At 50.3% G+C, this 26069-nt stretch overlaps 11 protein-coding genes across 11 annotated transcripts; 7 read left to right on the top strand and 4 right to left on the bottom strand.

Annotated features, from left to right (window-relative positions):
* Positions 1 to 157: 157 nt before the first annotated feature.
* BDZ99DRAFT_467135 (ATP-dependent Clp protease-like protein) lies at positions 158 to 2702 on the top strand. The gene has a single exon (XM_033720952.1). It carries the CDS (start codon positions 194 to 196, stop codon positions 2567 to 2569), a length of 2376 nt encoding a protein of 791 aa, XP_033571867.1. The 5' UTR covers positions 158 to 193; the 3' UTR covers positions 2570 to 2702.
* Positions 2703 to 3245: 543 nt separating this feature from the next.
* On the top strand, positions 3246 to 6754 carry BDZ99DRAFT_425101 (uncharacterized protein). The gene is made up of 13 exons (XM_033717079.1): positions 3246 to 3384; positions 3432 to 3542; positions 3597 to 3838; positions 3885 to 4015; positions 4066 to 4465; positions 4515 to 5467; positions 5514 to 5595; positions 5644 to 5755; positions 5805 to 5894; positions 5944 to 6058; positions 6105 to 6143; positions 6193 to 6331; positions 6389 to 6754. Exons 1-13 carry the CDS (start codon positions 3267 to 3269, stop codon positions 6491 to 6493), a joined length of 2637 nt encoding a protein of 878 aa, XP_033571866.1. The 5' UTR covers positions 3246 to 3266; the 3' UTR covers positions 6494 to 6754.
* Positions 6602 to 8018, bottom strand: BDZ99DRAFT_543826 (uncharacterized protein; the record flags this gene model as incomplete). The annotated part of the gene is made up of 2 exons (XM_033726799.1): positions 6602 to 7384; positions 7456 to 8018. 2 exons carry the CDS (start codon positions 8016 to 8018, stop codon positions 6940 to 6942), a joined length of 1008 nt encoding a protein of 335 aa, XP_033571865.1. The 3' UTR covers positions 6602 to 6939.
* Positions 8019 to 8579: 561 nt separating this feature from the next.
* BDZ99DRAFT_502328 (uncharacterized protein) lies at positions 8580 to 9958 on the top strand (the record flags this gene model as incomplete). Its single annotated transcript, XM_033723884.1, has 2 exons — positions 8580 to 9118; positions 9177 to 9958. 2 exons carry the CDS (start codon positions 8580 to 8582, stop codon positions 9772 to 9774), a joined length of 1137 nt encoding a protein of 378 aa, XP_033571864.1. The 3' UTR covers positions 9775 to 9958.
* Positions 9959 to 10643: 685 nt separating this feature from the next.
* Positions 10644 to 11918, top strand: BDZ99DRAFT_543820 (uncharacterized protein; the record flags this gene model as incomplete). Its single annotated transcript, XM_033726798.1, has 2 exons — positions 10644 to 11263; positions 11321 to 11918. Exons 1-2 carry the CDS (start codon positions 10986 to 10988, stop codon positions 11916 to 11918), a joined length of 876 nt encoding a protein of 291 aa, XP_033571863.1. The 5' UTR covers positions 10644 to 10985.
* A 649-nt stretch (positions 11919 to 12567) lies between these two features.
* BDZ99DRAFT_575091 (uncharacterized protein) lies at positions 12568 to 14291 on the bottom strand (the record flags this gene model as incomplete). The annotated part of the gene is made up of 3 exons (XM_033728431.1): positions 12568 to 12904; positions 12968 to 13737; positions 13808 to 14291. 3 exons carry the CDS (start codon positions 14289 to 14291, stop codon positions 12809 to 12811), a joined length of 1350 nt encoding a protein of 449 aa, XP_033571862.1. The 3' UTR covers positions 12568 to 12808.
* A 2127-nt stretch (positions 14292 to 16418) lies between these two features.
* Positions 16419 to 17724, bottom strand: BDZ99DRAFT_145162 (uncharacterized protein). Its single transcript, XM_033712731.1, has 3 exons — positions 17488 to 17724; positions 16638 to 17389; positions 16419 to 16585 (listed from the first exon to the last, which is right to left on the bottom strand). The coding sequence occupies exons 1-3, from the start codon at positions 17648 to 17650 to the stop codon at positions 16559 to 16561; spliced, it is 942 nt and encodes a 313-aa protein (XP_033571861.1). The 5' UTR covers positions 17651 to 17724; the 3' UTR covers positions 16419 to 16558.
* A 275-nt stretch (positions 17725 to 17999) lies between these two features.
* BDZ99DRAFT_467133 (uncharacterized protein) lies at positions 18000 to 20266 on the bottom strand. Its single transcript, XM_033720951.1, has 4 exons — positions 19183 to 20266; positions 19027 to 19121; positions 18648 to 18978; positions 18000 to 18551 (listed from the first exon to the last, which is right to left on the bottom strand). The coding sequence occupies exons 1-4, from the start codon at positions 20204 to 20206 to the stop codon at positions 18079 to 18081; spliced, it is 1923 nt and encodes a 640-aa protein (XP_033571860.1). The 5' UTR covers positions 20207 to 20266; the 3' UTR covers positions 18000 to 18078.
* A 228-nt stretch (positions 20267 to 20494) lies between these two features.
* BDZ99DRAFT_340784 (uncharacterized protein) lies at positions 20495 to 20755 on the top strand (the record flags this gene model as incomplete). Its single annotated transcript, XM_033714366.1, has 1 exon — positions 20495 to 20755. A coding segment is annotated over one exon (261 nt), but the record flags the coding sequence as incomplete, so codon positions are not given.
* A 928-nt stretch (positions 20756 to 21683) lies between these two features.
* BDZ99DRAFT_511451 (FAD-binding domain-containing protein) lies at positions 21684 to 23394 on the top strand (the record flags this gene model as incomplete). Its single annotated transcript, XM_033724545.1, has 4 exons — positions 21684 to 22057; positions 22115 to 22302; positions 22361 to 22743; positions 22903 to 23394. The coding sequence occupies 4 exons, from the start codon at positions 21684 to 21686 to the stop codon at positions 23392 to 23394; spliced, it is 1437 nt and encodes a 478-aa protein (XP_033571858.1).
* Positions 23395 to 23811: 417 nt separating this feature from the next.
* On the top strand, positions 23812 to 25467 carry BDZ99DRAFT_480896 (uncharacterized protein; the record flags this gene model as incomplete). Its single annotated transcript, XM_033722359.1, has 1 exon — positions 23812 to 25467. The coding sequence occupies one exon, from the start codon at positions 23812 to 23814 to the stop codon at positions 25465 to 25467; it is 1656 nt and encodes a 551-aa protein (XP_033571857.1).
* Between the last annotated feature and the right edge of the window lie 602 nt (positions 25468 to 26069).

The following is a 26069-nucleotide window of genomic DNA, read 5'->3' as shown; positions in this document are numbered from 1 at the left end:
CCGCCACGAGCCTAGCGCTGTAATTTACCCTGGTAAACTAAATAGAACATCCTCGAAAAGACTCGAGCCATCGAATGACTGGAGGCGTGTATACGTCATGTTGCTCATTGAAGGCTATAAAGTCATGGTCCTCTCGCCAAAGCGCCAGCTTTTGTGACTTCCCTCTCGCCTCTGCTAATCTGAAGTCATAACCATGTTATCCCGCAGAGCGCAAGTTGCCGCAAGACGGCTTTCAGCTATCCCTAGGACTTCTCGATTACAAGCTATCCGCGCCTCCTCCCTATACACCCATCCCATCTCGGTCAGTCCGAACTTTCTGAACAATGCTCTGTTACCAACAACAGCCGCGCGGTTCTATGCCAGGGGTCGACCGCAACCCCCAGGTGGTACCCATCGAATGGACATGGGGGGCGAGCCGGAGAAATCTGCTTTAGAAGAGTATGGCGTCGACCTCACAGCACGCGCAAGGGATGGAAAGCTAGATCCCGTTATCGGAAGAGCCGCCGAGATACACCGCACAATACAGATCCTATCGCGAAGGACAAAAAACAACCCAGTTCTGATTGGAGCTGCGGGCACGGGGAAAACAGCTATTCTGGAGGGCCTCGCGCAACGAATAGTGCAGGGAGATGTGCCAGAGTCTATAAAGGAGAAGCGAGTCATTTCGCTCGACTTGGGCCAACTCATCGCTGGAGCCAAGTTCCGAGGAGACTTTGAGGAGAGGCTCAAGAAAGTGTTGAAGGAAGTGGAAGATGCGAAAGGTGGTGTTATACTCTTCGTTGACGAGCTACATATTCTGCTGGGCCTAGGCAAAGCGGAGGGCAGCATTGATGCCAGCAATCTCCTGAAGCCTGCGCTATCCCGCGGAGAGCTGCAATGCTGCGGTGCTACTACGCTCAACGAATATAGGATGATTGAGAAAGATGTGGCGCTTGCGAGAAGATTTCAGCCCGTCATAGTGGGCGAACCAAGTGTTCCGGATACGATATCGATTCTTCGAGGCATCAAGGAGCGGTACGAAGTTCACCACGGTGTGCGAATCACTGATGGGGCTCTTGTCGCTGCTGCAACGTACAGTAATCGCTACATAACCGATCGCTTCCTTCCAGACAAAGCTATCGATCTGGTCGACGAAGCCGCTAGTGCACTCCGTTTGCAGCAAGAGAGCAAACCAGATGCAATCCAGGAGCTTGATCGTCAGATTATGACCATTCAAATCGAGCTAGAGTCGCTGCGCAAAGAGACAGACATAGCCAGCGTAGAGCGGCGGGAAAAGTTGGAGAGCACCCTCAAAATTAAGCAAGAGGAGGTCAAAACCTTGATGGACAAATGGGAAAAGGAACGAGCTGAGATTGGAGAGATCAAAAATGCGCAAGAGAATTTGGAGAAGGCGAAGCTTGAGCTTGAGAAAGCCCAGCGAGAAGGAAATTTTGCCCGAGCCGGCGAGCTGAGATATTCGCAGATTCCGGAACTCGAACGCAAGCTGCAAAGCGAGGACGCCGCTGGTGGAAAATCATCCGACACACTCATACACGACTCGGTCACTGCGGATGATATCGCTGGTGTTGTGAGCCGAACGACTGGCATCCCGGTTACAAAGCTCATGGCAGGCGAGGTCGAAAAGCTGATCCACATGGAAGAGTCTCTTCGGCAGCACGTTCGCGGTCAAGACGAAGCATTGACAGCGGTCGCCAATGCTGTTCGCATGCAGCGAGCAGGCCTAAGTGGAGACAACCGCCCTCTCGCTAGCTTTATGTTTTTGGGACCAACTGGTGTTGGTAAGACCGAACTTTGCAAGAAGATGGCAAACTTCCTCTTCTCCACGGAAACAGCCGTCATCCGATTTGATATGAGCGAGTTCCAGGAAAAACACACGATAAGCAGGCTCATAGGCAGTCCTGCAGGCTATGTTGGATATGACGACGCAGGCCAACTCACGGAAGCCGTTAGAAGGAAGCCTTACGCAGTGTTGCTATTTGATGAGTTCGAAAAAGCTCATCGCGACATCTCAGCACTCCTTCTCCAAGTCCTGGACGAGGGCTTTTTGACCGACTCTCAAGGCCACAAGATCGATTTCCGAAACACGATCATCGTCTTGACCTCGAATCTAGGTGCCGATATTATCGTTGGCGAAGACATGCTTCACAGATCGAAGACTCCCGAAGACGATGACCAGATTTCTCCAAAGACCAAGGAAGCTGTGATGGACGTTGTAGCTTCCTCATATCCCCCCGAATTTCTCAATCGTATCGACGAGTTCATTTTGTTCAGACGGCTTTCTCGTGCAGCTCTTCGTGACATCGTAGACATTCGATTGAAAGAGTTGCAGCAGCGGCTGGATGACCGTCGTATCAAGCTAGACGTCTCTGATGATGTTAAGCAATGGCTTTGCGACCGAGGATATGACCCCAGGTTCGGTGCTCGTCCCCTGAATCGCCTGATCGCGAAGCAAATTGGAAACGGGCTTGCAGACAAGATCATCCGTGGTGAGGTCAAAGGCGGTGATGTTGCGAAGGTTACCATACAGGACGATGGTGCTGGATTAGAAGTGCGGGCAGCCACATCGTGAGGCCAGTCACATCGCGAGGCTGTCAAAAGTTATCCTCCAGCCATAGGTTGTTTTCTCCAGTCTTTTAAGATACCTTGTAAAACATGTGGGATTGGTTTGTGTCATTATTTCGTACTCAAGCTGCATTGCTGGCGTAAGGTTTCAGATGTCACATGACGAGTCCTCTCCGCTCAAGAGGTGTATATAAGGGCTGTGCATAAGTCTACGTAATGATCAAACATACTACTAATGAATGATGAGACAAGAATCTGTTTCATACATCTAATAAGGCGGTGCATTTCTGTTCAGCTTGCTAAATGGCCACGCGCCGTACAGCCTCGGCGTCTCCGATTTCCAACTCTTTTTCAACGTCAACCTTCCCATCCAAACATCACTCCGCGATCTCAATAGCCTTTCCTCCCCCCATGCGGAGATGGCATTCAGGATTCCGAAAGACAAACGAAAAGCCGACCAGTCCCAGTCATCGTCACAGCGAGAGCACGGTCGATACAGGTCAGGCTCTAGGTCGTCCGTCAATCTATCAAAATCAGCATCCTCAGCAAGGCCTGTCCAGCGACGAGTTCAGATCCAGACGCCGCATCGTAGTACCCAGCCAGAATCAATTGCCGAGTCTGCCTTGGAAGACCAGCAGTCCGAGGGTGCTCACGAAGATGTCGACAATAATCTGCACGACGCCGATGCTCTCAACGAGATCGTCATGGCGGTGGATCTCAGAGAAAGAGGGACAGTGGGATGCTGCTACTATGTTGCAAGAGATGAGAAGCTGTGCTTCATGGAAGATGTTAAGCTCGGAGGTGTTGACGTGGTCGATGCTTGTAGGATTGCCTAGACTTTTTGATATATGCTGCTAACTACTCACTAGTGAAGTCTTTCATCGAACCTACGGTAGTCCTAGTATCTGCTAGAGCTGATGATGCTGTCATAAATCGATTGGACCCTGAAGCTAGACGCTCTACCTCCATTGATGGGTCAAGTAAGCATTCGTACCACCTTCAGCTACAGATTTTCCCAGACTGACACAGGCCAGGCGATCCATTTCGCCTCCCATACCTGCTCGAAGTCCGTCCATCCTCCGAGTTCGGCTATGACGCAGCGAAGAACAAGCTCGTGAATCTCAAGCTCGGCGATGACGACGGACCGCAAGTCACATTCGTTGTTCCAGGAGACGTGATGGTGGCAGAGGGCGCTGACGACGGAGGAGGGTTCATCGGACGTCATGAGCAGCTCCTGAGGCTGTCTGGGTGGATTGATGTGGAGAGTCGCCTGACTGTAGGTGCTTCCCTCAGTTACAGAAATACATCTCTTACGTCTCTAGGTCGGCTGTGCCGGAGCCTTAATATCTTACCTTCAGAGAAGACGAGCAGCTGGATTCCTACCCGGTGACGAGGCTGCTCACCTCGTATTCCGGATCTCTACACTTGAGATGTTCACGTTGCGGGATACTATGTACGTCCGTATCTACCTAGACACTGGGGCCACCACTCACCGGTTTCCAGGTTCATCAATGCCGATACTTTGCAGTCTTTGCAGATCTTGCAATCGGAATCACATCCGCACACCCATAACCAAGGCCCAACGAAAGGATCATCTGGCTCGAAGGAGGGGCTTTCTGTGTATGGACTGTTCCACCATCTCGCCCGAACACCGCAAGGCAAATACCTCCTCCGACAGTATTTTCTCCGTCCCAGCCTTAATGTTGATGTCATCAATGAGCGCCTCGAAACTATCAGCATTTTCGTTCGCCCAGAAAATTCTGAGCCTTTAGAGATGCTTGTGAAATCATTACAGTCTATAAAGAACATCCGAGTGATCATGATCAACTTGCGCAAGGGGGTCGGTGGAGGTCTTACTAAGGGAGGAGGCATTGCAAAGAGCATCTGGGCAGGCATTCGACTAGTAAGACCGAGTTATGGCTTCTTTTTCCTACTCTTCTGACCCAAAACAGTTTGTGTACCACGCCATGAAGATCAGGGACACTTTCCAAGACGTGACGGGCGGAGAAAGGCTTGCCATTCGGGCAAGGATTTTTGAGAAAGTCGATACATATCATTTCAGCCAAGTTGGAAGAAAAATAAGCGAAGTGGTCGACTTTGAGAGATCGACAGAAGAGCTCCGGACTGTCATTATGCCTGGCATAGACGAAGAGCTTGACCAAATGAAACGTACATTTGACGGTCTTGATGCCCTACTCAGCCAAGTAGCTCGCAAACTATCAGAAAGCATTCCAGCCGAGCTGCATGAAACCCTCAATGTCATCTATTTTCCGCAGATTGGCTTCCTTGCTACGGTTCCACGGAATCATGCTACTGGCGGAGGCGTATACCAAGGCGGGATCGAGAATCCATGGGAGCAGATGTTTTCAACAGAAGAGCAGGTTTACTTCAAAAACAATGAAATGCGGGAAATGGATGATCATTTCGGCGACCTACACGGTATCATCTCAGACAGGGAGATTGAAATCAGTCATGATCTTGCGCAATTTGTTCTCGAGTACGAAGAGCTACTTACCGTGGCCTCGGATATCTGCGGCGAATTGGACAGTCTCCTGGCGCTGGCTCAAGGTGCGAAGATGTACAGACTAGCGAAGCCTAAGCTGACAAAAGACAACGTGGTCAAGATAAAAGGTGGACGCCATATTCTGCAAGAGCTTACGGTACCGGCTTTCGTTTCAAACGACACAGACCTCGTTGGTGGCCACGGAGACGATGCGATGGAACAAGACGGCCTCGAATCGACTGTAGATCGTAGCTCGCACGCGCCGCAGAGGTCTTCAGGTCGGCCATCTGCAATCAGAAGCGATGGCGCAAGTCTACTGATTCTCACGGGACCGAATTTCTCTGGCAAAAGTGTTTACTTGAAGCAAGTGGCGTTGATCGTCTTCATGGCGCACATTGGAAGGTAGGCGCCCAATTCTCTGCGTGGAGAGCGATTCTGACAGCATTAGCTTTGTGCCTGCGGAAAGTGCCAGGATTGGGCTTACGGATAAGATCCTCACTCGAGTATCGACTCGTGAGACTGTTTCCAGGGTGAGTCTTATACTCAACTGAGTGTGGCCACCTACTGAGAATATCTAGATCCAAAGCGCCTTTATGATCGATCTTCAGCAGATATCGCTTGCCCTGAGCTTGGCTACTCGACGCAGTCTGCTTATCATTGATGAGTTTGGAAAGGGCACGGAATCAAGTGGTATGCTCTTGTCATTTATCTTTGATGACTTGATACTGAGGAGTCGCAGACGGTGCGGGCATTGCTTGCGGAGTACTCGAGTATCTGCTCAATCTCGGTAAAGAAAGTCCAAAAGTTCTCGGAGCGACGCATTTCCACGGTAAGATATCTCATGATATTTCAGCTACTCTCTCATGTTTCCTTTCTAGAAATCTTCGAGAACGGCTTCTTGAAGCCTCGTCCGTCCTTAGCATTTGGTCACATGGAAGTACGAGTCGATACAACTGCGTCCGAGGTAGACGATCAGATAACATACTTGTACAAGTGAGAAATGATTCCGTGATCCACTTCTTGTTGCTAACACCTACAGCTTTCGCGAAGGGCGTAGTACTTCGAGTTTTGGGACATGGTACACTTTTTTCCCTTCCAGACACCAGCAGGTACTAACCACTGACTAGCTGTGCCGCAATGAACGGAGTTCCGCAAGATGTAGTTAGGCGCGCCGAGGAGCTCATTCTTCTGGCAGCGAAAGGAGAAGATCTCGTTGCTGCTTGTGCTGTAATGCCTAACGCGGAATTGGTGGAGCTTGAAGATGCGGTAAAGCTCATACTTCCCCGCCATTTTCAATACGTTGATTACTGACTACCTGATTAGGAGCAAATTGCCCGTGACTTCCTCGAAGCGGACGCCGAAATTGACCCTAGGAAGGTCCTCGAAGACATCCTAACCATTTCCGCCACCACCGATTCTCGGTCTTAGTCAAGAGGTCGGGTGTGGGACTCGATGTCGAGATAACGCGATCTAGTGGTCAGCGCAGACTAAGTATGATGGAAGGAGTCATGCGATCGACAGTCATGTTCTCGTCCACGCCAACTATTTGCTAGAGTCACACTCATACCCCTGCAAACTAAGAATCATTTGCTAGTTTGGAAGATCATTTGTATATTCAGCTACTCTAGGGCGAATCTGAACCTTCTTCTCCTTCGTAATCTTCGACAATCGAGACCCTGGCTATCCAACCAATGTTACGAAGGAAACTTTATGGAGAGACTATAGGAGTGGAACGCACCAAAAATCCGATACCGCTATTCGTAGACCCTTGCCTAAGAGTTAGTAATCGTTCTTGGCGTAAAAGCTGCTCTGTCATTTCACCCTCATAGCGCCAAAATTCCATCAGGACACTGGTCGCCCATTCAGCCAGCTCATCATCCAATACCCAGCGCGGCACCTCTTTGAAATGGAAGCTCTTTACGTCCCAATGGAAAAAAAATTCTCTTCAGCTTCCGGGCAATGCCGTTCATAATAGAGTAGGGCTCCTGAAGGATCCGGATGTTGACCGTCTCCAGGTTATCACACATCCGCGCTGCCTCCCGCAAAGCGAATGGAATGGCTTCGAAGAAGCTCTTTTTCAATCTTCCCTGGTCGCGCTCGTTATGGGAGGACACCGTTAAAGATTTCAGCTGCGGGGAATTCTGGGCAACTAAGCGGATGGACAGAGTTTGCTTAGCCAACTTCTCTCGACGCTGTCTGTAGGACATCTTCCGGGAATGCGGGATTTCGTCGTCGAATGAGCGGCCAATGCGGTCTGAGAGGGTTATTTGCGTCATGACCAAGAACGAAAAAGGGCTCAGTTGCATCTGGTAGGGTACCCTGCACAGCGAAACAATTAGCACTTCAGATTTTTAGTGATTTGGGATTTGTCTTTCAGATGAACAACTTACACTTGTTTCTTCCCCACCGGTGGCAAATTTCCATTCAGCTTCCCACCTTCACATAGGATTTTATCACCTCGAGGCCATCCCTTATGATAACGGAACACGGCCTTGTTGGAGAGCTGGAAATTGAAGATCACTTCAACCTTCCTGAACAACAGAGTATACAAGTCAGCAGCGATGAACTTGTTCGTGCAGATCAGAGCCCCGATGGTCCGATACTCGCGCATATACATCACCACCCCGTCTTCGCATTGCTCGTGGTTTGACGTCTCTAGCACGCGCCCGAACCAGGCCTTCCCCCCTCCGCAACCGGATTCCCATCCTCTACCAGGACTGAAGAATCTGATAGAGGTGAGGAGACTCCGGGTGAAAGGTGTATTGCGTTCGTCCTCAGGATCGTGGTAATAGTGGAAGGGATCCTCGCAGTTATGATTCCAATCGGAGCAGCTGCAGGTTGCTGGGAAGCGGCAGAGGATTGGGAGGCCGAGGTAGGAGTAGATGCGCTCTCTGAGCTCGAGAGGAAAGAGCTCGAGGCGGCTTGGACGGTATTTGGTTTGTTTCTTTGACATGGTTGTGGGAGTGGGAAGATTGGCTTGGTGGTGGTAGGTTTGGTAGGTGTGGGAGGTGTGGGAGGTGTGTATGAAGGAGATGGAGCTCCTCGTCATCCATTGGGGTTTAGGTACTTTGGCTGACGCGTTAAGCCTAGTGAATGACTAAATTGCAGGTTGGGAGTGAATGCGAATTGGATTGACTCTCATCATTTGCAAAGTACCTTACCGACCTCACGGACAGTACCAAGGGTCCCTGAGATTCGTACCTTTCTGCTTTGCGGAAGGTAACATCAACGGCATCGGTCCTTCCACCAGACGTTGCGTAGTTTTATGCACCAGGCGTTCCTCCAGGGCTGGAAGTAACTGCCAGCTAGACTTCTGGTCAACCGACTTGCATGTTCGCATTGCTTCTTACATCTATGCTCCGATCATTCCTACATGCAGATTTCAGTGTTTTTACTAGTCTTCGAGACTATATGATTATACTCTACGAATCACCGGGTAATTAGGATCTGTAGTATTCCTACCGTCTGTCATCGCCTAAAACACAGGCCATCTTTCATTTTCCAAAATCTAGACATGGCTAGAAAGGCAAAAGAGTATCGATGGAGTCGCCTGGAACTTCTCCCTCTCGAAATTCGCCAGCGTCTATACTCGTACCTTGGCCTTCCCGTTGTGCGCCGAGTCTTTCGACCCTGCCCAGTGTTTCTAAACTCGGCTTGGAATACTTACTGCAACATACCATCACACTGGGCCGTCGTCGAAACCAAGGACGGGTGGAAAATATATCACCGACACCAAAACGACACATTGCTATGGAGCACAATCACCACCATCATACTCGAAGGTCCCGGCAATGCTCTGCTGCAACTCCCGAATGTTGTCATAGTGGAAGATACCCCGGAGGAGGTGCAGCATCATTCAAACCCACAGATCTACGGCGGCTTCTTTTACAGCTATGATGGATTCAAGGCATCGCGAGCGTTGCTGTGTGTAAACAAATTCGTCGCCGCGGACGTGTATTCGCTTATCGTCCGGAAAATCGAAGTCGTCTTCAACTACCAACTGAGTAGTGAGTGGATTTACAGGGGATACACTGATGGGTGGTGGTCTGATTGGTGAGTCTCTTCAATATTGGAGCACGGGAAGACGGCCTAATAAACAATATCGCGTCAGGAACGCCAAAGAGAACATCACTAGCAGACCCATGGGATTGTCTTCCTTCCCCTTCCTCTTCATGACCCATGTCACGCTCACGAGCCGCATCGGCGGCAGCTGGGAAGAGCGATACCCGCATCCTTCTTCCGTCTTCAAGAAATGGCAACGGACTGACATGGCGAAACAAGCGCTCTCGATTCGGTACATCGCACAGCACTGCCCAAAGCTCAAACGTTTCACCCTCATGCCATCTGTAGTCAAAATTATAAAGACGAAGTTGAGCGAACTCTACGCCATTACGTTTGGTCTTAGAGAGTTGGTGCGGATGTGCAAGAAATTGCAGAAGTTGAAGTTGCAATATTTAACAAGGGACCCGAAGCCGAGAGTAGCGTCTCGAGAGGAACTGGAGTGGCGGGATGTGGATGACTACAGATTCGAAGATGGGTTGAAGGGGGTCCCTGTGCAAAAGAATCTGAAATTCAAGCAGAAGGAGAATAAGAAGAAGAATAAGAAAGAGATTCTCATTCCGTTGTGGTTGAGGGAGGATATGGTAGCGGAGTGGGCGATGGATGTCATGATGGATATTCGGAACCATAAGAAGGATTACGGTCTCTAAAGAACGTCTAGTCGGAGGTAACGGCCATTAACTCGGAGTAGGGGTGCATCAGCTGGACCAGGAAGATCTGGGGTGAGCCTAGCCGTGGCCTCCCTTTTTTCTCGTCGTAGCCCGCCTTTTCTCTCTGTGTAGGTAGCTCCCTCTACTTTAAGCCTAGCCACGGCTAGTATGAATATTATTCGACTACATGTATTCGTTCAGTACCCTATCACATGACTTCTCATAATTAATACAGAACTCAGGCTGCCTCTCGAACGACACCTCGTTTGACACTGAGTTGCTAATCGCCAATCAGAAGCTAAATTATCTACTACCCAAACCATTTGCTTGCCACAACTTAGATGCGGAAGACCTTCAGGATACCTTCTCTATGTATCGTTAGTGTCCTAAAGTTTCAAGCCACTACACCAACCCATTGTGCCCACTCCTTCACTACCACTACGAGTCTCAGGGGGATCTCTGCCTTAGCAGTAGTAGCATGGTGTTGAGGAAAAGTACAGTGGAGGAGACTGTTGTGTTCACTGTTAACGTGAATATTTTCAGAGACCTGCTGAGCAAGTGAATGTAGTCTTTAGAACAATTTTCTTACGGGCCGGAGTTAGACCTTGACGTAGGGGGCTACACGGAGAGAAAATGGGGGCTACGATAAGGCTCGCCCACGATCGATCTATCAAAGAGTTCGTTGTCGGCGGTAGTTCTTAGGGAGCCCTGTACTCTAGGGATAGCGACAGGTCATCGATCCAACTCCTAGTTCCTTTTCTAGAGATATGAATGACTAATGGCATGACTTCGAAAAATTTGCACTCGCTCTTGCAGTTGCAGTCCGTCAATTCACCATTGTTAAACTGTCTATATCAATAGCCTTGACCCCTCAGCCTCTGCACGAAACCTTCAGGCTCTTTTAACCCACTACTATCCATCACCACCTTATACACACCACTCCCTTGATACCATTTCTGGGGTTGTCTTCAATCACGACAAAACCAAAGAAGCACTACCGACCAAGCCGCTTGGAAGCCTTTCCTCTCGAACTCCGAGAGCTTATCTACTCATACCTTGGCTTTCCCGTGGCCCGTCGCATCTTCCGGCCTTGCCTGCACGTGAAGAGTCTTTGGGGCGGCCCAAGCCGCCACGACCTTGATTTGGATTGGGCCGAGGAGTGTGGAGTTCTCTCACACTGGATCGATATCGGCTCCAAAAAAACCCCGACAATGGTCCACCGCGACCAAGACGACACTCTGCTGTGGAGCACTATCACAAGCGTGAGCTTCAATTACCCCCTCGCAACTTTATCTTCTTTCCTAGAAACCGATAAAATTGAGCACACCAAGCCCACGGTGCAGCCATCGAGTACCGTCCACGTGTTCGGGCATGGTATTGGTCAGGAGCAAACGGCACTGATGTGTACAAACAAGTTCATTGCAGCGGACTTGTACTCGCTGCTGGTCCGCAACATCGAGGTCATCTTCAATCTCAAATTGAGTAATAGGTAAGTCAGCTTAAAAGTAACGACGCTAGACAGACCATACTAACCCTTTGCTTATAGGCCCAGCTACCACATGAGGATGTCCCACTTTGGCTTCCGCTTCATGACACACGTAACCCTCACATCTAACATCGGTAAGGACTGCTTGAGGTTTCCGGGTCACAGCATCGTGGTCGTCAAGAAGTGGCATAGGCTTCGGTTGGCGGAGCAGACACTCTCACTACGCTATCTTGCTCAATATTGCCCGAGTCTGCAGGTCCTAACCTTTAAGCTCTCATTCCACGACGTTTGCCACGCAAAGCTGAGTGCGCTGGATGCTATCACCCGCGGCCTTCGAGAACTCGTGCGCAAGTGCGAGGCTGTGGAGATGGTGAAATTGCGGTATTTACCTTGGCAAGCTATGGCACCCGCGTCGGATGATGCTCAAGAAGAGAATGTGAATCCCGACAGAGAAGATGACCCAGGTGTAGTTTGGGAGGACGGGATTAAGCGGAAGAGGCTCGTGGAGGATTGCTTCAGTGTCCAGAAGTATCCGATGTGGGCGAGGGAAGATGAGATATCGGAGTGGTCAAGGGACGTCATGATGGACATTCGAAGGCATAAGTCAGATTACGGGGCTAGCAAAAGCCGCAACGGGTTTTCTAGGTTCTACTTCTGATTTCGGGAAAGTAAACATAGTCTAGATGCTGAAGGGTCGAGGATGGGTTTCGGAGACATCGGCCCAGAAAAGGCTGATGTTCTGAATATCCCTATGTGGCTCGTGGAAGAAGTCGAGGCAGCGGAGTGGATAATGAGCGGATCTTTCGATATTCGAGGACATAACATGGAGTACAGTGTCGATGGGGCAATCCGTCGAAGACGTCAGTATTGATTCGACAGGGTATGTACTAGAGCATCAGCATCCGAAATAACAGGGTCTTATGAGATTTAGGGTAGCTAGTCGTCATTGAAAATTGGTGGAGGGGCAAGAGAGTACACTAGTTCGTGTCCTAGTATGTTTCTTATGTCCATGGAAGTTATCAAAACGCGGGTTTAACGAAGGAAGATAATAGATAGGTCGCTAGCTATAGTACGACGTAGTCCTCATACCTACGGAATAAAATAACAGAAGAGGAGCTCGGGTATATTTAGATCCTTGCGAAGCAGTTACTGATTGTGAAAGTCGAAAACATGCACACTTTTGCCAGCAAAGGTTTAGCTGCGTCAATTGAATCCTGGGACAGACCCAGGAGGCTTGTTACTTGGCTTTCTCCTTCGTAAACAGAAGAAAAATATGAGAAAAGCGAAAGAGAGGAAAAAGAAAAAGCCCACTATCACAGTAGTTGCTGCAACCTTCGCGGTATGCGACAAGTGCGACCTCCATAAGTAGACGATTCCTACAATTGGTCCCACGTAAACACCTAAAACAAAGAGGACCACGAAGCTTGGAAGCACAAACTTCTTAACTACCCATATGAAGGCGGTGGTTGCCGGTATTGGATCGTCGGCATGTAGCTTGGCTGTCCTCCTAACACTTTGAATATATCCGTGCTTCATACGTGCAACGATTCAACTTCGGAGGGTAAGTCGACTGGTGTAAGAGAGGACCAGAATTAAAATGGCAGTCGTGACAAATATCCAGAGAGAAACGCCGTTCTGCAACTCCTAGGTAACAATTATTAAGTAGGCTCAAAGAAAATTTTGTTTCATGAAGGATTCCGTGCTCACTTTGACCTGCATGCTATACAACGATGCCGAGAAGGATAGGGGTATGAAAACGAAGGCCAGCTCGGTGAGCTTAGTCACTGACGTTGCTTCTTGAATCTGTCGCTCGCTCTCGATTATTGAGACCGTGGTGGCAAGAGTGTTAAACATCTCGAGTTTTTTAGCCCTCGTGCCGTAATGCCGCTCTAGCAAATCGACAATTTGCTCCTCAAGGCCATCTGTCGCTGTTCTGCGCGTATTCGGTATTTTCCATGCACACTTGTAGGGATGCAGTCGAGTCGAATCTTCCATTTGCAATCTTGTATTGCTCCACAGCACCCGCAATTGCGACAAGCTCCGTTCCATATCGTGTAGTAGAGCGTCATGCTGAAGGAGTGCCCATTGCAGATACTTCAACGAAGAGAGTATATGCTGCTCATCCGGTAGCTGTGCTCGCAGTGAGCTCAATTCGTTAATCAGTGAGTTCAGTAGCGCAGCATGGTCTTGACAGATAGTTTGCAAAACACAAGATAAAATACGAGCTTTGGGGGCGATCTTGGACTGAGGTGAAGGAAGCGCCTTCCCGAGATATCGCCAGGCGGTTGCAGCAGTTGACAACTCAGTTCCATCTATTTCACTGTACCGATGAAGCTTCAGACCCCTTCCGTCACCGTTGGGGCGAAGAGCAGCGTTGTGGGCAGAAGCTCTTTGGCGCGGCAAGCCTGAAAACAATGTCCGCATGCGACCCTCGTCTGCATAACATACTGGGGCAGGGTCGCAAAGAATGAGGGTTGCTTTATTACATCAGCCAGAACTGTTCAAAGAGTGTCTGATGGGTCGTAATGCTGATCTATCTGTACTCACTATGGTAAGGCCTCAGGCGTGATGTTCCCACGAAATGAAGCGTCAGTCTCTTCTCCAGCGCAGCCACACCACTGCTGGAGGACATTCCGAATGGACATAGAATCGCCGTCGAGGAGTCGGGAATAATCACTCCCGACGGGTCCGGTCCATGACTGATGAAAGCCGCCCGGCCTGCTAAGTTCTCCAATTCTTGAGGAAATACGGGCTTTACAAGCCCAAAGTTTAAGGCAAGTATCAAGGATTTGATATCGATATGACCTGCTGCACTCCATTGGAGAGTTACACACGATGTCGTGGTCTGATTCATATCCGATGTCGGTGTCTCTTGATCGAAATGTGGTCTGCCGGCAGAGTGTTGCAAAAATACCTCTGGGTCTAGTCCATACACGTCGCCCAATATACGTATCGCAGTCTTAGAAAGCCCTTCAACGACTATTGTGCGACATGAAGTCGTGGTGGTAGGCTCGCGGAGAAACTTGTCCATTCTCGACCCTTCGGGATCTAGCACAGTTCGCGTGCCAGCGTCGAGAGGATCGTGAGCGCCATCATCTTGCGAGGTGTGGCTGTTGACACCTAAATTGAACTGTCGGTGACACTGGACAGTATTCTCCTTGGATATATCGATTATTGCGACCCGTATTCGATCTATTTTACCACTTGTATCGTCAAAGGAAGTGAATCGATGAAATTCATCTCGTGACGAGATTCCACGGCTTTGATGACGCGTTCTTTTTTTGAGGCTATCCTTCACGTAGCTATAGGTAGTCCGACCGGAGAGACCATCAAGTAGGGAAGAAGGCCCAACCTCAGGATATTCCATTGAAGGAGCGGATTGGCGTCGTCCTCTGCGTGTGTCTCGCCTTGAATTCTGTGGATCCTGTGGAGTGACGGCGTTTCAAATCTTCTGATGCTGCGGGGAATGTATGGGATGGCACAGTTTTTTTCTCGTCGAATCGCAATGCTCCCGGCGTATGATAGAAACCACTTTCAAGCTCCTCGAAAAACCCATTTCCGGCCCTAGAAACCAAGGAACGGCTCGTATGCCAATAACCAGTTGGTTGTGTCATGGTGGGCCTGGTTTGAGGAAGTGTAGAGCGTTGGGGGTGTGCCGTACATATGTACAATTCAAGTGAAGGCTGCCATGGCGAGGCTGAGAGTCTGGCCATCTTGGCTGCATTTGGGGGCGGCGAAGACATGCATTTTGATTAGACGCCACACCACGCCACAATATTGAGCTTGGGAGATTGTAACCTCGGAGGGTTGTGGATATGGAAGACTGTCTGTTGCAAGATTAAGGCACGGTAGAGATGAAGAAATCTCCCACCTTTTTTCTCTGGGCGACTTTTCTTGATGAGATGACATATATAGTAGAAAACGTCTTCAAGGGATAGTGATATTAATGAAAAGAAGGGGGGGAAAGTATGACTTTATACATTGTGATATACATTGTTCGAAAATCTTGTTGCATGATTGTAGGTTAGCCGGTGTCAATTGTTTCTACGATCTTGGCAACCTCAAAGCAGGGCACACCTGGGGTTGAGCACTTGGAATCTAATCGGACTGGTTTTGACAAGGCGACTTCCTGATAAGGAGTTGTAGTGTTGATGACTTGTGAGTAGTGCGGATGTCGTCCGAAGGAGAAGATTGCAATGTTGGCACGCTAGGAGTAGGGTCGGACGGCTGGTCTACGATGCTATTGGTCGTGGGGTTTCTTGATTTTCACTAATCTGATTGGCCACTAAGCTTTTATCCTTCATCATCCAACTGGAATTTCCTATCGTTACCATCATTTCGGACGAGGACGACCGATGCTTTGCTCTTGATGTCACAACTTAATCGCGAAGCATGACGATCAGGACATGTAATTCTAAATTGAGGATATGAAAGAGATGACGGATCACTTGTGAAATGTAAAGCGTCAAGTATACCGCCTCACCTCACCACCAAGTATATAAACCCAAATATTCACGCCGCCATTGTCCTTCGGGGCCGGGCTCATTGGTTACGAGTCTGTAGTTTGAGGTTGCGGGTTGCCGTAACGTCCCAATAACGCTGAAAAAAACCTCACTTGAGGGTTTTCTCGGGCTTCGGCCTGAGTTTTTTGCCTCTCATAGATCTGCGTTCGATTCGTAGAGCCATCGTGTTTCTTTTTAGACTAGTCATTTAGTGAATAAGTGGCTAATTCTCTTCGCTTTGGGGCTAGATATATATACCTAAATATTTAGCGCAGCTAGTCCCCTTCGGGGGGGCTGGCTCATTCGTGAGTCTTCTACTGCCGTTGACGGTTTTCGCCAATGGCTTATCGAACTGTGGTGTAAAACCCCCTCCCTAAGGGGTTTTGGTAGGGCTTCGGCCCGAGATTTTCGCTGCCTGTAAAACTTAGTTCGAATGGCACTTTGGGCATGGTAATTTTTTTCCCATTTTCTTCTTTGCTCTATGGTGAGGTGGGTCGATCCGGAATCATTCAACATTGAAAGGACTAAAAATGGATCTAAGTATGCACATTTTATGCAATCTAGTCTTACCGCGTCTAATGCTATTCTCCTCAAAGCATTCTCTATACAAGACCTCCGCGGAGGCCGCGCAAAATCCCATTGCTTCTATAATGGTACTCCAATGCTGCAACGCATCGTTCTCGTTCGTCAATGTAGTCAGCAATCCAGAGAGATGCTGTTGAAATCCGTACCAAATCTCATGTATCACTTAGAATATATAGCCCAAATCTTCTTAAATCCGTTCTGGTGCTTCGTCTCATGTCGAGTAGACTCTCGCCATCGTCTGCAAATCAATTAGCACATCATCTCTCCAAACCTCAAGCGACTGCACTCACCGCCGCCTGTCTCGGCTCAATGAAAAGCGCCTCCGCCTCTGTCAACACCATAGGCACCTCTCCCTTTGCCTCGTCCACCAAAGTTTCTAGCCGTCCCTTGACCCATGCCTTCCTTCCCTCCACTTTGGTGGTCTCCGCCCTCAGCACGACATACTGATTCGCCATACATGGCTTCTTGTACGTGATATTGAGACTCGCCGTCACACCCACTCTGTTGGGCAGTGCCGGAAAGCAACACCTCGCCAGCCCCTCATCCAGCAGCGTTCCTAATAGACCCCCATGAACGATCCCCGGGTGTCCACAGAGCGCGGAGCCGAGATGTTGTACGCTGACAAAGCGCGAACCGTCCTCTGTGGTGAATGTAAGCGGTGGTACGCCAATCTTGTTCTCTCCAATCAATGTTCCGCCGGTAAGATTGTGTAGTCGCAAAGACGGCGGGATCTTCAGATGTGGGCGCGATGCGATGAAGCTCGGATCCTCAAGCAGCGACTTGACCAGCGGATGTGCGAACAGCTGCTCATCTATCTCCGCGAGAACGTCCGAATCCGCGGTGAATAGCTCAAGCGTTTCCGCGTCTGTCGGAGGCGTTATGATCTCCTGGATCGTCTTGTAGGCGGGAGCGGCGGCCATGGCGAAGCCGGCGGTGGTGCAGAGGACAGTTACGGAGGCGTATTTGAAGAGTGTCCACAGTATGCTAGGCCGCTGGCGAGGAGGAGAGCGTGGTGGTGGTGGTGAGAAGGGCGTCGGAGGTTCTGTAGGGAAAAGTAAGCTCGATGCAATGGATACCCCTAATGCCAATGCCAATGCCAACCTTGCGGCGAACCTCGACATTCACTTGAGAATCGCTTACCTGGCGAGGCGCTGACGCTGCTCTGTTGTCTCCGCTGAATTAGAAAGTTCGGCCTTCGGGGAAGAGTTGCGGGTGAGGGTTTCAGAAAACTAGCTCGAGCGACGAGCGGTGAGAGAGATCTGCCTTGGGCGACGACATTCCTGCAGGCTCTAGCTGGCAGCATCGGGTAGGCCGCGTCGTCGTAAGGGTGGTGGCGGTGGCAGACTATTCCCTATGGCAGCCGTCGCTGTGGACCTTGCCGGGTGAAGTGCGAAGTCGGGCGGGCTCAGTTTCGGCAACCCGAATCGGGCGGGATGCCTCGGCTCAACTGGGATTTGGTACGAGAAGGTTCCTTTTCTACGGTGCAAAGTATATACATATTCATAATATCGTTCTACTTGAGACTCTATGTTCCGTGAGGGCGGGTATATGTAAGTGTCTATGGTGGTAATTGCTCTGGAGGAGTTGCGGTTTGTTCGTGGGCATATGATCAGATACTGGGCTTACGATTCTTCTTGGATAGATGATATCTTTTCCTGATAATCGTAGTTGTGAGTGTCTATATCCTACAAGGTATCCATACAGCACCCTCCTATATTTACGGCGGAGGCCCTACACTGAACCCTCCTCTTTATTCTCTGTCACCTCCTCTACCTCAACCCTAGTCACAACATCTCTATCTTCCTCCCTACCCCCTCCCCAGCTCTTCAACCACGCAACCAAATCCTCCCACCTCAACGCCGTCCCCACACTCACGCCCACCGCCGCACCTCCCAAATGCGCCCAATGATCCATCAACTTTACCCTCCCCTTGCGCATATTATACACCTCCAGCAGCAAGAAGGCCGCTAAGACCATCTTCAGATTCACTGGTCTTTCAATATCTGTAAATGGAATCCTTATGTGATCCCTGGTGGTCGCGATACAGAAAAGGGCGAGGACGCCGTTGAGAGCGCCTGACGCACCAATTGAGGCCGACTTAAAGTTGCGTGCCAGCACGAAGTAGGTGAGGGAGGCGAGAGAGCCGCATGTGCCTGCAGCAACGTAGGTGCTGAGGAAGACGCCGCGGCCGACGAGGTCGTGGCCTGTGGGTTTGTGAGTAATGGCATTTAGAAGTGTTTCAAACTATGCGGCACGTGACTGGAGATGGGAAAGGGGGCATAGGAAAGGAGTAAACTTACACCACACGCCCATCGTCATCAGCCAGGTCATGTTGAGGGCCAAGTGCGAGAAGCTTTGATGACTGAAAATATTCCCCAGTGTTGCGAACGCAACGGGGTAGGCCGGAGTTGAGACCATGTATTTGTTCAAGAGAGGCCAGAAGCGAGGGACCCTCCACGCGACCCAAACAGCAAGATTGATGCCTAGTATAACACCACATGTTGCGAGGGCGGGCGTGAAATCTGAGAAGAGTCGGACTGTGTTATCAGGAGGTTCATAGTTTGTTGCAAAGAGTCCGCAAAGAGTGCAGACAACTGCGGTGAAGGCGGCTGAGGGCCAGAGACGTTGGGCCTTTTTGTAGGGTTAGCAAGAATATAAGGAATTTATTGACAGACGCACAAGAGTCAAGCTCTGCTCCATCTCTTGTTCATTTTTCCACTTTCTTTGCGCCTTCTCCTCGTACTTCTTGACATACTCTGACTTTTTGCCACTCTCTGTACACCACTAGCATTAGCAATCGTTGCATAGAGACTACATTCAAGACATAAGACCTACCTCTAATCTCCACCCCTAGAAACTTCTTCCCCGGCACCAAACTCTTTGGTCCCAGATGCCTCCCCTCCGCAATCATCTTGGCCTCTTCCTTCGCCTTCACCCTCTCTCTCTCCGCCTTCTCCGCCTCCCAATTCGCCTCGTTCGACTTCCGCACAGTCTCAAAGACACTCCGTCCATACTTCGCCCGCCCATACTCCGTTCCCTGCCCGCCCGCATTCCCTCTCGCCTCCCTCTCCTTCTTCACTTTCACGGCAATATATTGCTTTCCCTCCCACTCCTCTCCCCTATTCTGCTGCTCCTCGACTTCCGGGTCCAATTCCACCTTCTTCAACAGCCCCAAATTCACCCCCCTCGCGGCCAGCACCTCTCGCTCTATCCTTGCCGCCTCTGCCTCCGCCCAATCCGCCGCCGCCGCTTCCTCATCCACCGGGAAACTCGCCCGCAGATACTCCAGCGCCTGCATCATCTGCTCCTGCGAAATATCCGAGAGATCGAGGCCCAGCGCTTCGTCGACGCCGGAGATCCCCCGCTCGGCGAGGGAGCCGGTCAAGCGCCGCGTGTGGAGAATTGAGAGGACGCGGTTGCCATTGACGGTTGAGAGGGTTGGGAAAAGCTGCTTTATTGCCTTTGGTAGGAGCGGGCCAGAGGGGAGAGAGGATGTGATGTAAGAGTCATCGTAGGTGTAAGAGTCGTCGTGGTCTTTGAGTTCTGATTTGGCTTTAGGCGTCAGGTTCGGTTTTGGCTTCGAGAGAGATGGAGGTTGAGGGCGGGCTTTGCGCGCGAGGGCGAGTGTGGTGCTAAAGAGTTTTGGGGCGCTGTTGGACCACTTTCGGGGTGTCTGGAGGCGCGGAGGTGGTTGGATAGGGTGGGGTATAGGGCTATCGCGAGCTCGGGAGAGGACGGTGAAGCTGCGGCGCGCGGTGCGGAGGAGGGATGATGATGGCCATGATTGGGTCGAGGTGAGAGGGCGGAGGGAGGCGCAGGAGCTGGGTAGCCGTGATGCTACCGGCCATACATTGTTCATTGCTGGGACGCTGGCATGGCAGAAGGAGGGGATGCGCGCCGAAATTGGGATCTGATGATGGCTTTTTGGAGTCGTGAAATCGGAGATGCAAGCCGAGGCGAGATGTCAAAGCTTCGAGCTTCAGCCTTATAGACGTCACCCCTCTGGTGCCTGCATCGCCATTTATTAACCTCAACTTTTGACATGTACCCTTTTAAATAATCACTTAACCTCCACACTGTATCAAACAGCCGCTCAGCTACTCTGCGACTACAACAATCTTACCATCAACCCTCTCCAACAACTCAAATGTCCGCAACAGCTCCCCCGATCTCTCCAACCCGCTTCGCCGCTGCCCTCAAAGACCTCCCCCTCTCCAGTCTGCACGGCAAAGCAGCCGAACTGCGCAACTCCATCACACATCTCCAACACTCGAACAAAGAACTACAACCTTTCGCGACCGAAGGCGATGAAGTGTGCAAAGACGCGATCGCTGAGAACGAGGAGGTCGTGGATCGCATGGAGCACAGGATACTACTGCTGAGGGCGGAAGTCGAGGGCAGAGGGATGCCGTGGCATGCTGAAGAAATGGGCACTGGGCCGAAGAAAGACCTGCCGGAGGGAGATAGAGAGTCTGCGCGCAATGGGGTCGTGAGCACTGGCGAAGGCGAGGGTGCGAGTGGTGAGAGGAGTGCTGCTGCTGCTGCTATCATCCAACAGAGAAGACAGGGCTCTACGAATCAAGAAGAAGAAGACGGTGTGTTCCTGTGAAGGGACGTTTTTGGAGTCGGGATGATTGGCTTCAAAAAAACTACGTAGAACGCCCGTTCCAAAACGAGCAATCAGGAGGCATCGTTGTGAAAGTCAACTATGAATTCTATCAGGAATCACAGAACGAAGCATATCTAGGTATAGCAAGCGATATTTTGCCAACGCTTCAAGTTGACAAGGTGTTGCTGCCATGTTTGCTGTATTTTGCTAGCAAGAGCGAAGTAAAAATCTGTTCGCCTAGGCAGAGTTCTTCAAGAGCTTCCCCAAACCCGACATTATTGGACAACAAATGCCTACAAGAAGTGGAAGCATGCTCACAGCAGCATTCAGGAAAGGAGATGAAAGTCCAAGGGGAAAGGACAACAAAATTTAAAGACAATTTGCTCGAAAGTTAGATTCCACGCTTCATCTTTGCTGTGAAATCAGGTATAGGTGGGCCCTCGATCTTGAGTAATTATCGAATTTCATAGCAACTTCATATTCTTTGAGGAATGTGACTAGTCCTTCGGTCCGACGTTCTTCCGCTTACTCTATCGAGACATCGTGCTTATATTTCCTGCGTGTACCTAACTATCTCCTTTCTCTTTCAATAGACTGTGAATCCTTCCAATCCTTCGGCTTTGGTACCAGAGCTGTTTTCGCAAGAATAATTTCTTACTGAATAAAAGTGGCATGTCGGGCGAATCTTCATCATTTTCTCTTCACAATCGTTGTGACAGCACTCATCATGACGTTCCAATCTCTCTCTGCATATACTACAATCATTCTCCTCCTTATCATCTCCATATACCTTATCCGCCATTTCTGGCTAGGCTTAGGGCTCAAAGTTGCGAAGAAGCCTGATCTAGCCCTCGCAAGTCATCCACCAAAGCCCTCCATGATTAGCAAAAGCCTCGCATCGGCACTGCCCGACAGTGTCATATTCCCGCGCGGTGCCGCTAGCTTCGAGCAATCTATGAACTCCTACTGGGCTCAGCAGGAGTGCGAAGTGATCCCAGCATGCGTCGTCCGACCCCGCACCGTTCAGGAGCTTTCTACAGCCGTCACTCTCCTTAAGCGAGAGTACGCGGAGTCTAGTAACAATTCTGGCGACAAACTAGCGTTGGGATGATTTGCTCTTCGCGGCGGTGGTCATTCTCCGATTCCCGGTGCTGCAAGTATCAAGGGAGGTGTTGTGATCGATCTCAGTCTTTTTTGTGAGGTGACTCCGTCGGAGGACGGGTCGAGCGTGATCATCGGTGGCGGAGCCAAATGGATGAATGTTTCCAAGGTCTTGGACGAGAGAGGTCTTGCTGTTGCTGGTGGTAGGAATTCTGCAGTTGGGGTGGGTGGCTTGACTCTAGGAGGTGAGTCTCTCTAATGACATCCTGAAATAATCGAAGTCCTGACATAGACTATCAACAGGCGGTGTATCTTTCTTCTCTCCTCGCATCGGTCTTGTCTGCTCCAACATTATTAGCTACGAAGTTGTCCTCGCATCCGGCTCTGTCACCACAGCCTCAGCATCAGAAAATCCCGATCTCTGGCGCGCCCTCAAAGGCGGCTCCAACAACTTTGGTATCGTTACCCGATTTACAGCCCGTGGCTCCCCGTCCACCAGAATCTGGAGCGGCTTCCTTTACATGCCCTCGTTCCAATCCAGTAAAGTTCTAGCGGACTTCCACGAAAGCGTGGAGAGAGCGAGTTTGGGTGATGCCAGTACCAAGCCCGACAATCATGCCACCGGTCCTCTTGCCTGTTTTTCCTACATACAGGCGCTCGGGTTGAAGATCGTCTCCGTGAATCTTGTATATACCAAGCTCCCCGAGAGCGAGAAGAAATGACCCGTGTACTGGAAGACATCACCATTCTCATCGTTCTGGCGTCTCTGGAGCACTTGCCAGGTCCGCACCCTTACCAGTGCGACCGACGAGATAAATGCTCTTAATCCGCCAGGCAGACGTTAGGTCTTTGCCACTACCACCATCACAAACGATCCTGCTAATATCGCCGCCGCTCATGCCGCCTATTGTGATGCCATTTCCCCCCTCCGCCGTGTCAAGGCTCAGGGCTTAGTATGGACCCTCGTGCTGCAACCGTTTCTCCAGGAGTGGGTGCGCTTGGGCTACGCGAATCCCATGGGCCTGGAAGACAGCAATGACCCTCTTGTGATCGTGAGCTTCACCGTCAACTGGGACGAAAGCCGCAATGACGAGTTCGTAAAGGCGACGACGCGTCACACCATCGAGCAGATCGAGGCCGCTGCAGCTGCTAACGGAACGGGCCATCGATTCCGGTATCTCAATTATTGCGCAGAGTGGCAGAAGCCGTTCGAGGGCTATGGTAAGGAAAATTGGGAGTTCCTGCAGGAGGTGAGTCGGAGGTACGATCCGGAGGGTTTGTCCCAAAGGGGGTGTGTAGGTGGTTTCAAGCTCGATCTAGTAGATAGTGAGCCTTGATATACGGCTATCTAGAGGTGAAATGTGGGCGGTGGCTTTGTTTTGAGTAAAAAACCTGTGCCTTTTTTGGTCTAGCTCGCCGACCCACCTCTATCGCAATGGACCTACCGAATTTCGGCTCCATAAACTCATGGATCATTCTACTTAACTAGGCGCGTCCAGTCCCGGTGTCATTTCTTTGGTCCGATGTGTGGTTGTGGAGTTATGTGCAAAAGGGTGGTCGCGTGGTCGAATGGAGCACAAATTCGATTACTCCGTGCTCAACAGCTGAGGTCGTCTTGGCAGCCAAGAGTTTCCGTTTGGGGCGTTGTCATCACTTAGGCAACTCAACCCGCTGCCAGCGGCAGTCACTCCCTCCAATCTTCAATCACACCACTGCCAGCCTTGGAGCAACTCACCTCCGATCAAACACCTACTATGACGGGCTCTGGCGCTGTAGACGGCATGGCGGACGGACCGGACGACGATGACATCGAGGAAGTACCTCGCGAGGATATATACAATTGCGACACCCCACATGGGCAGCAGGAAAATACAGCGCCACTACCGTCGAAACGTAAGGCAAGCACATCAACCCCGCCGACTTCTACCTCCGCTTTCACTGGACTGGATATCATCGCGCCGCAGGGGAGAATGAAGGGAGCACCGTCTAATAAGCGCCCTTGCTCCAGTGGGATCTCTGCTACATCCGACAGCAACGACCGTACAGTCGTAGACGAGAAGGCCTTGCGGTCGCAAGATCCAGATACAAGCTCAAGGACGCCGCCGGACTTGAAGAAGGGCATTCAGCATAAAGCTACTGCTGCAAGCCAGAACATATTCGGTCTTGAATATCATAACGCTGACGGAAAGGACTCAGGAAATCTTGTCGAGACCTGTGCGGCTAAAGACATGGCAGACCAACACCAACTCATCGAACTCACCACAGTGCTACGGGATATCGCCTTTTCTTTTCTTGAACATAGAACAAGTAAAGACCGGAAAGCAGATGCCATGAAGTTTAGACAGCTTCTTGGTGAAATTGGAGTTATGGAACCAAGGGTTCACGATGCCGTAGTCGCAGGCTATGAAACGACTTTCTTGAGTCTTCCCCGTGAGATTCGCGACGAGATCTACAAACTGTCACTCGTCGCTGTTGTTAAAGATCAGCAGCCACGTATCTCTTTCGATCGCCTCACCCCTGAGAGACTGAAGATACTGAAAGCTCGGAAGGGAGGACTGATACCGTTCAGCAATTCGACACTTCTCCGTGAAAGGGGCATTGTGGTGAACCTTCTACATACTAGTCGACAAGTCAAACTTGAAGCGGAAGAGATCTTCTACAAGTACAACGGCTTCTCATTTCCATACCGGTTCCACAAAGAGATCGACGACGGATGCTCGCTCCAAATGTTTCACTTAATCTTATCGTCATCTGCTTTCGCCAACATTCGAAGCTTGAAACTAGGACTCAGCACATTGGACGGTCCAAGATGGGAAGAGAAGTACCCAAAGCATCCGCAGGCTCTCAAATCTGCCGAGTTAGACTATCTCAAAGAAATCGATCCTCAGCACCGGATCGAGTATGCGCAGATATGCCATACTCGTGATGGTATTGTTGCGGATAGGAATCTTTGGCTTTTCGCGACTTGGGTGAACAAGCTCGATCATGTATTCAAGATGCCAGCTCTCAAAGACCTGACCATCGCAATGCGAGAAATGGATCTTTGGATCTATGACGACCGCGATATCCCTGGAATCAATCCTAGGAGGGCAGCGACGCAAGTTCTGCTGACTCGGATGAGAGATCGGAAGAAGAGTGGGCTTGGCTGCATCCTGGTCAGTGTCGATGGGGGGGTCAAATTGTTCGAGATGCCTGGACTCTGGAAACCAGTACAGCGCGGGCACATATCTCTCGAGGCAACTACGGAGGACTGTGACTTGAACTATTCGGTTGACAAGGACTGGAGTCACTCGGATCTCACAGAATCGGAAGGTCTTTCTTGGATTGGGACGCCTAGGCCCATCAATGATGTGACCCTACACCGGAATGGCGAAAGATTTAGTTGGCATTATCGTACCAGCCAGCAATAATGGACACGATCCCGACTAGTCTTCCAAGAGCCATGTAGTTAGGCCGTGAGTAGTCAGGTTGCCAACCATCAACCCAATAAAACATGCTACTTTGGTCTACTTGGCTCTATCTGTTAAACATGCGTTGGGCTTCAAGATTAATAACACTTAATCATGCTTGTTGCTTTCATGCCCAATGCTCCGAGCTCGACTTTACCTTAGTCACGTTCGAAAGGGTCCGTGGATCTTGCGCCCCCAACTCAGCATTTAGCTTTTCATGGCAATAAATTCACTCTTGTTTCGTCGATGAATCTACGACCTGTAGGCCACAGAGCCTCCCGTGCTGAGTATCGTCTGCTCCTAAGGTAGGTGAATCATTCTTGTGAGTGTGTACTACTTGAGCAATCTGTTTCGGCGGTTCCCATACATCGGTTGATACGGTTGACTTAGAATCATTCATTAAGATTACGAGAAGTTAAAATACGACTAGACTTCACTGCTATCGATTCCTATCTCTTGAAATCTTTCCTAGATACCTAGTCACACTAAGCTACAAGGCTAGGAACCTTTTACTGCATTTGGGTATATTAATAAGCGATTTTAGAACCCAGTGTCGTAACCTC

The sequence above is a fragment of the Mytilinidion resinicola genome (assembly GCF_010093595.1).
Source record: "Mytilinidion resinicola strain CBS 304.34 unplaced genomic scaffold BDZ99scaffold_20, whole genome shotgun sequence".
NCBI lineage: Eukaryota > Fungi > Ascomycota > Dothideomycetes > Mytilinidiales > Mytilinidiaceae > Mytilinidion > Mytilinidion resinicola.
The sequence above is the reverse complement of the archived record's forward strand: the minus strand, read 5'-3'. Positions and strand labels throughout refer to the sequence as shown.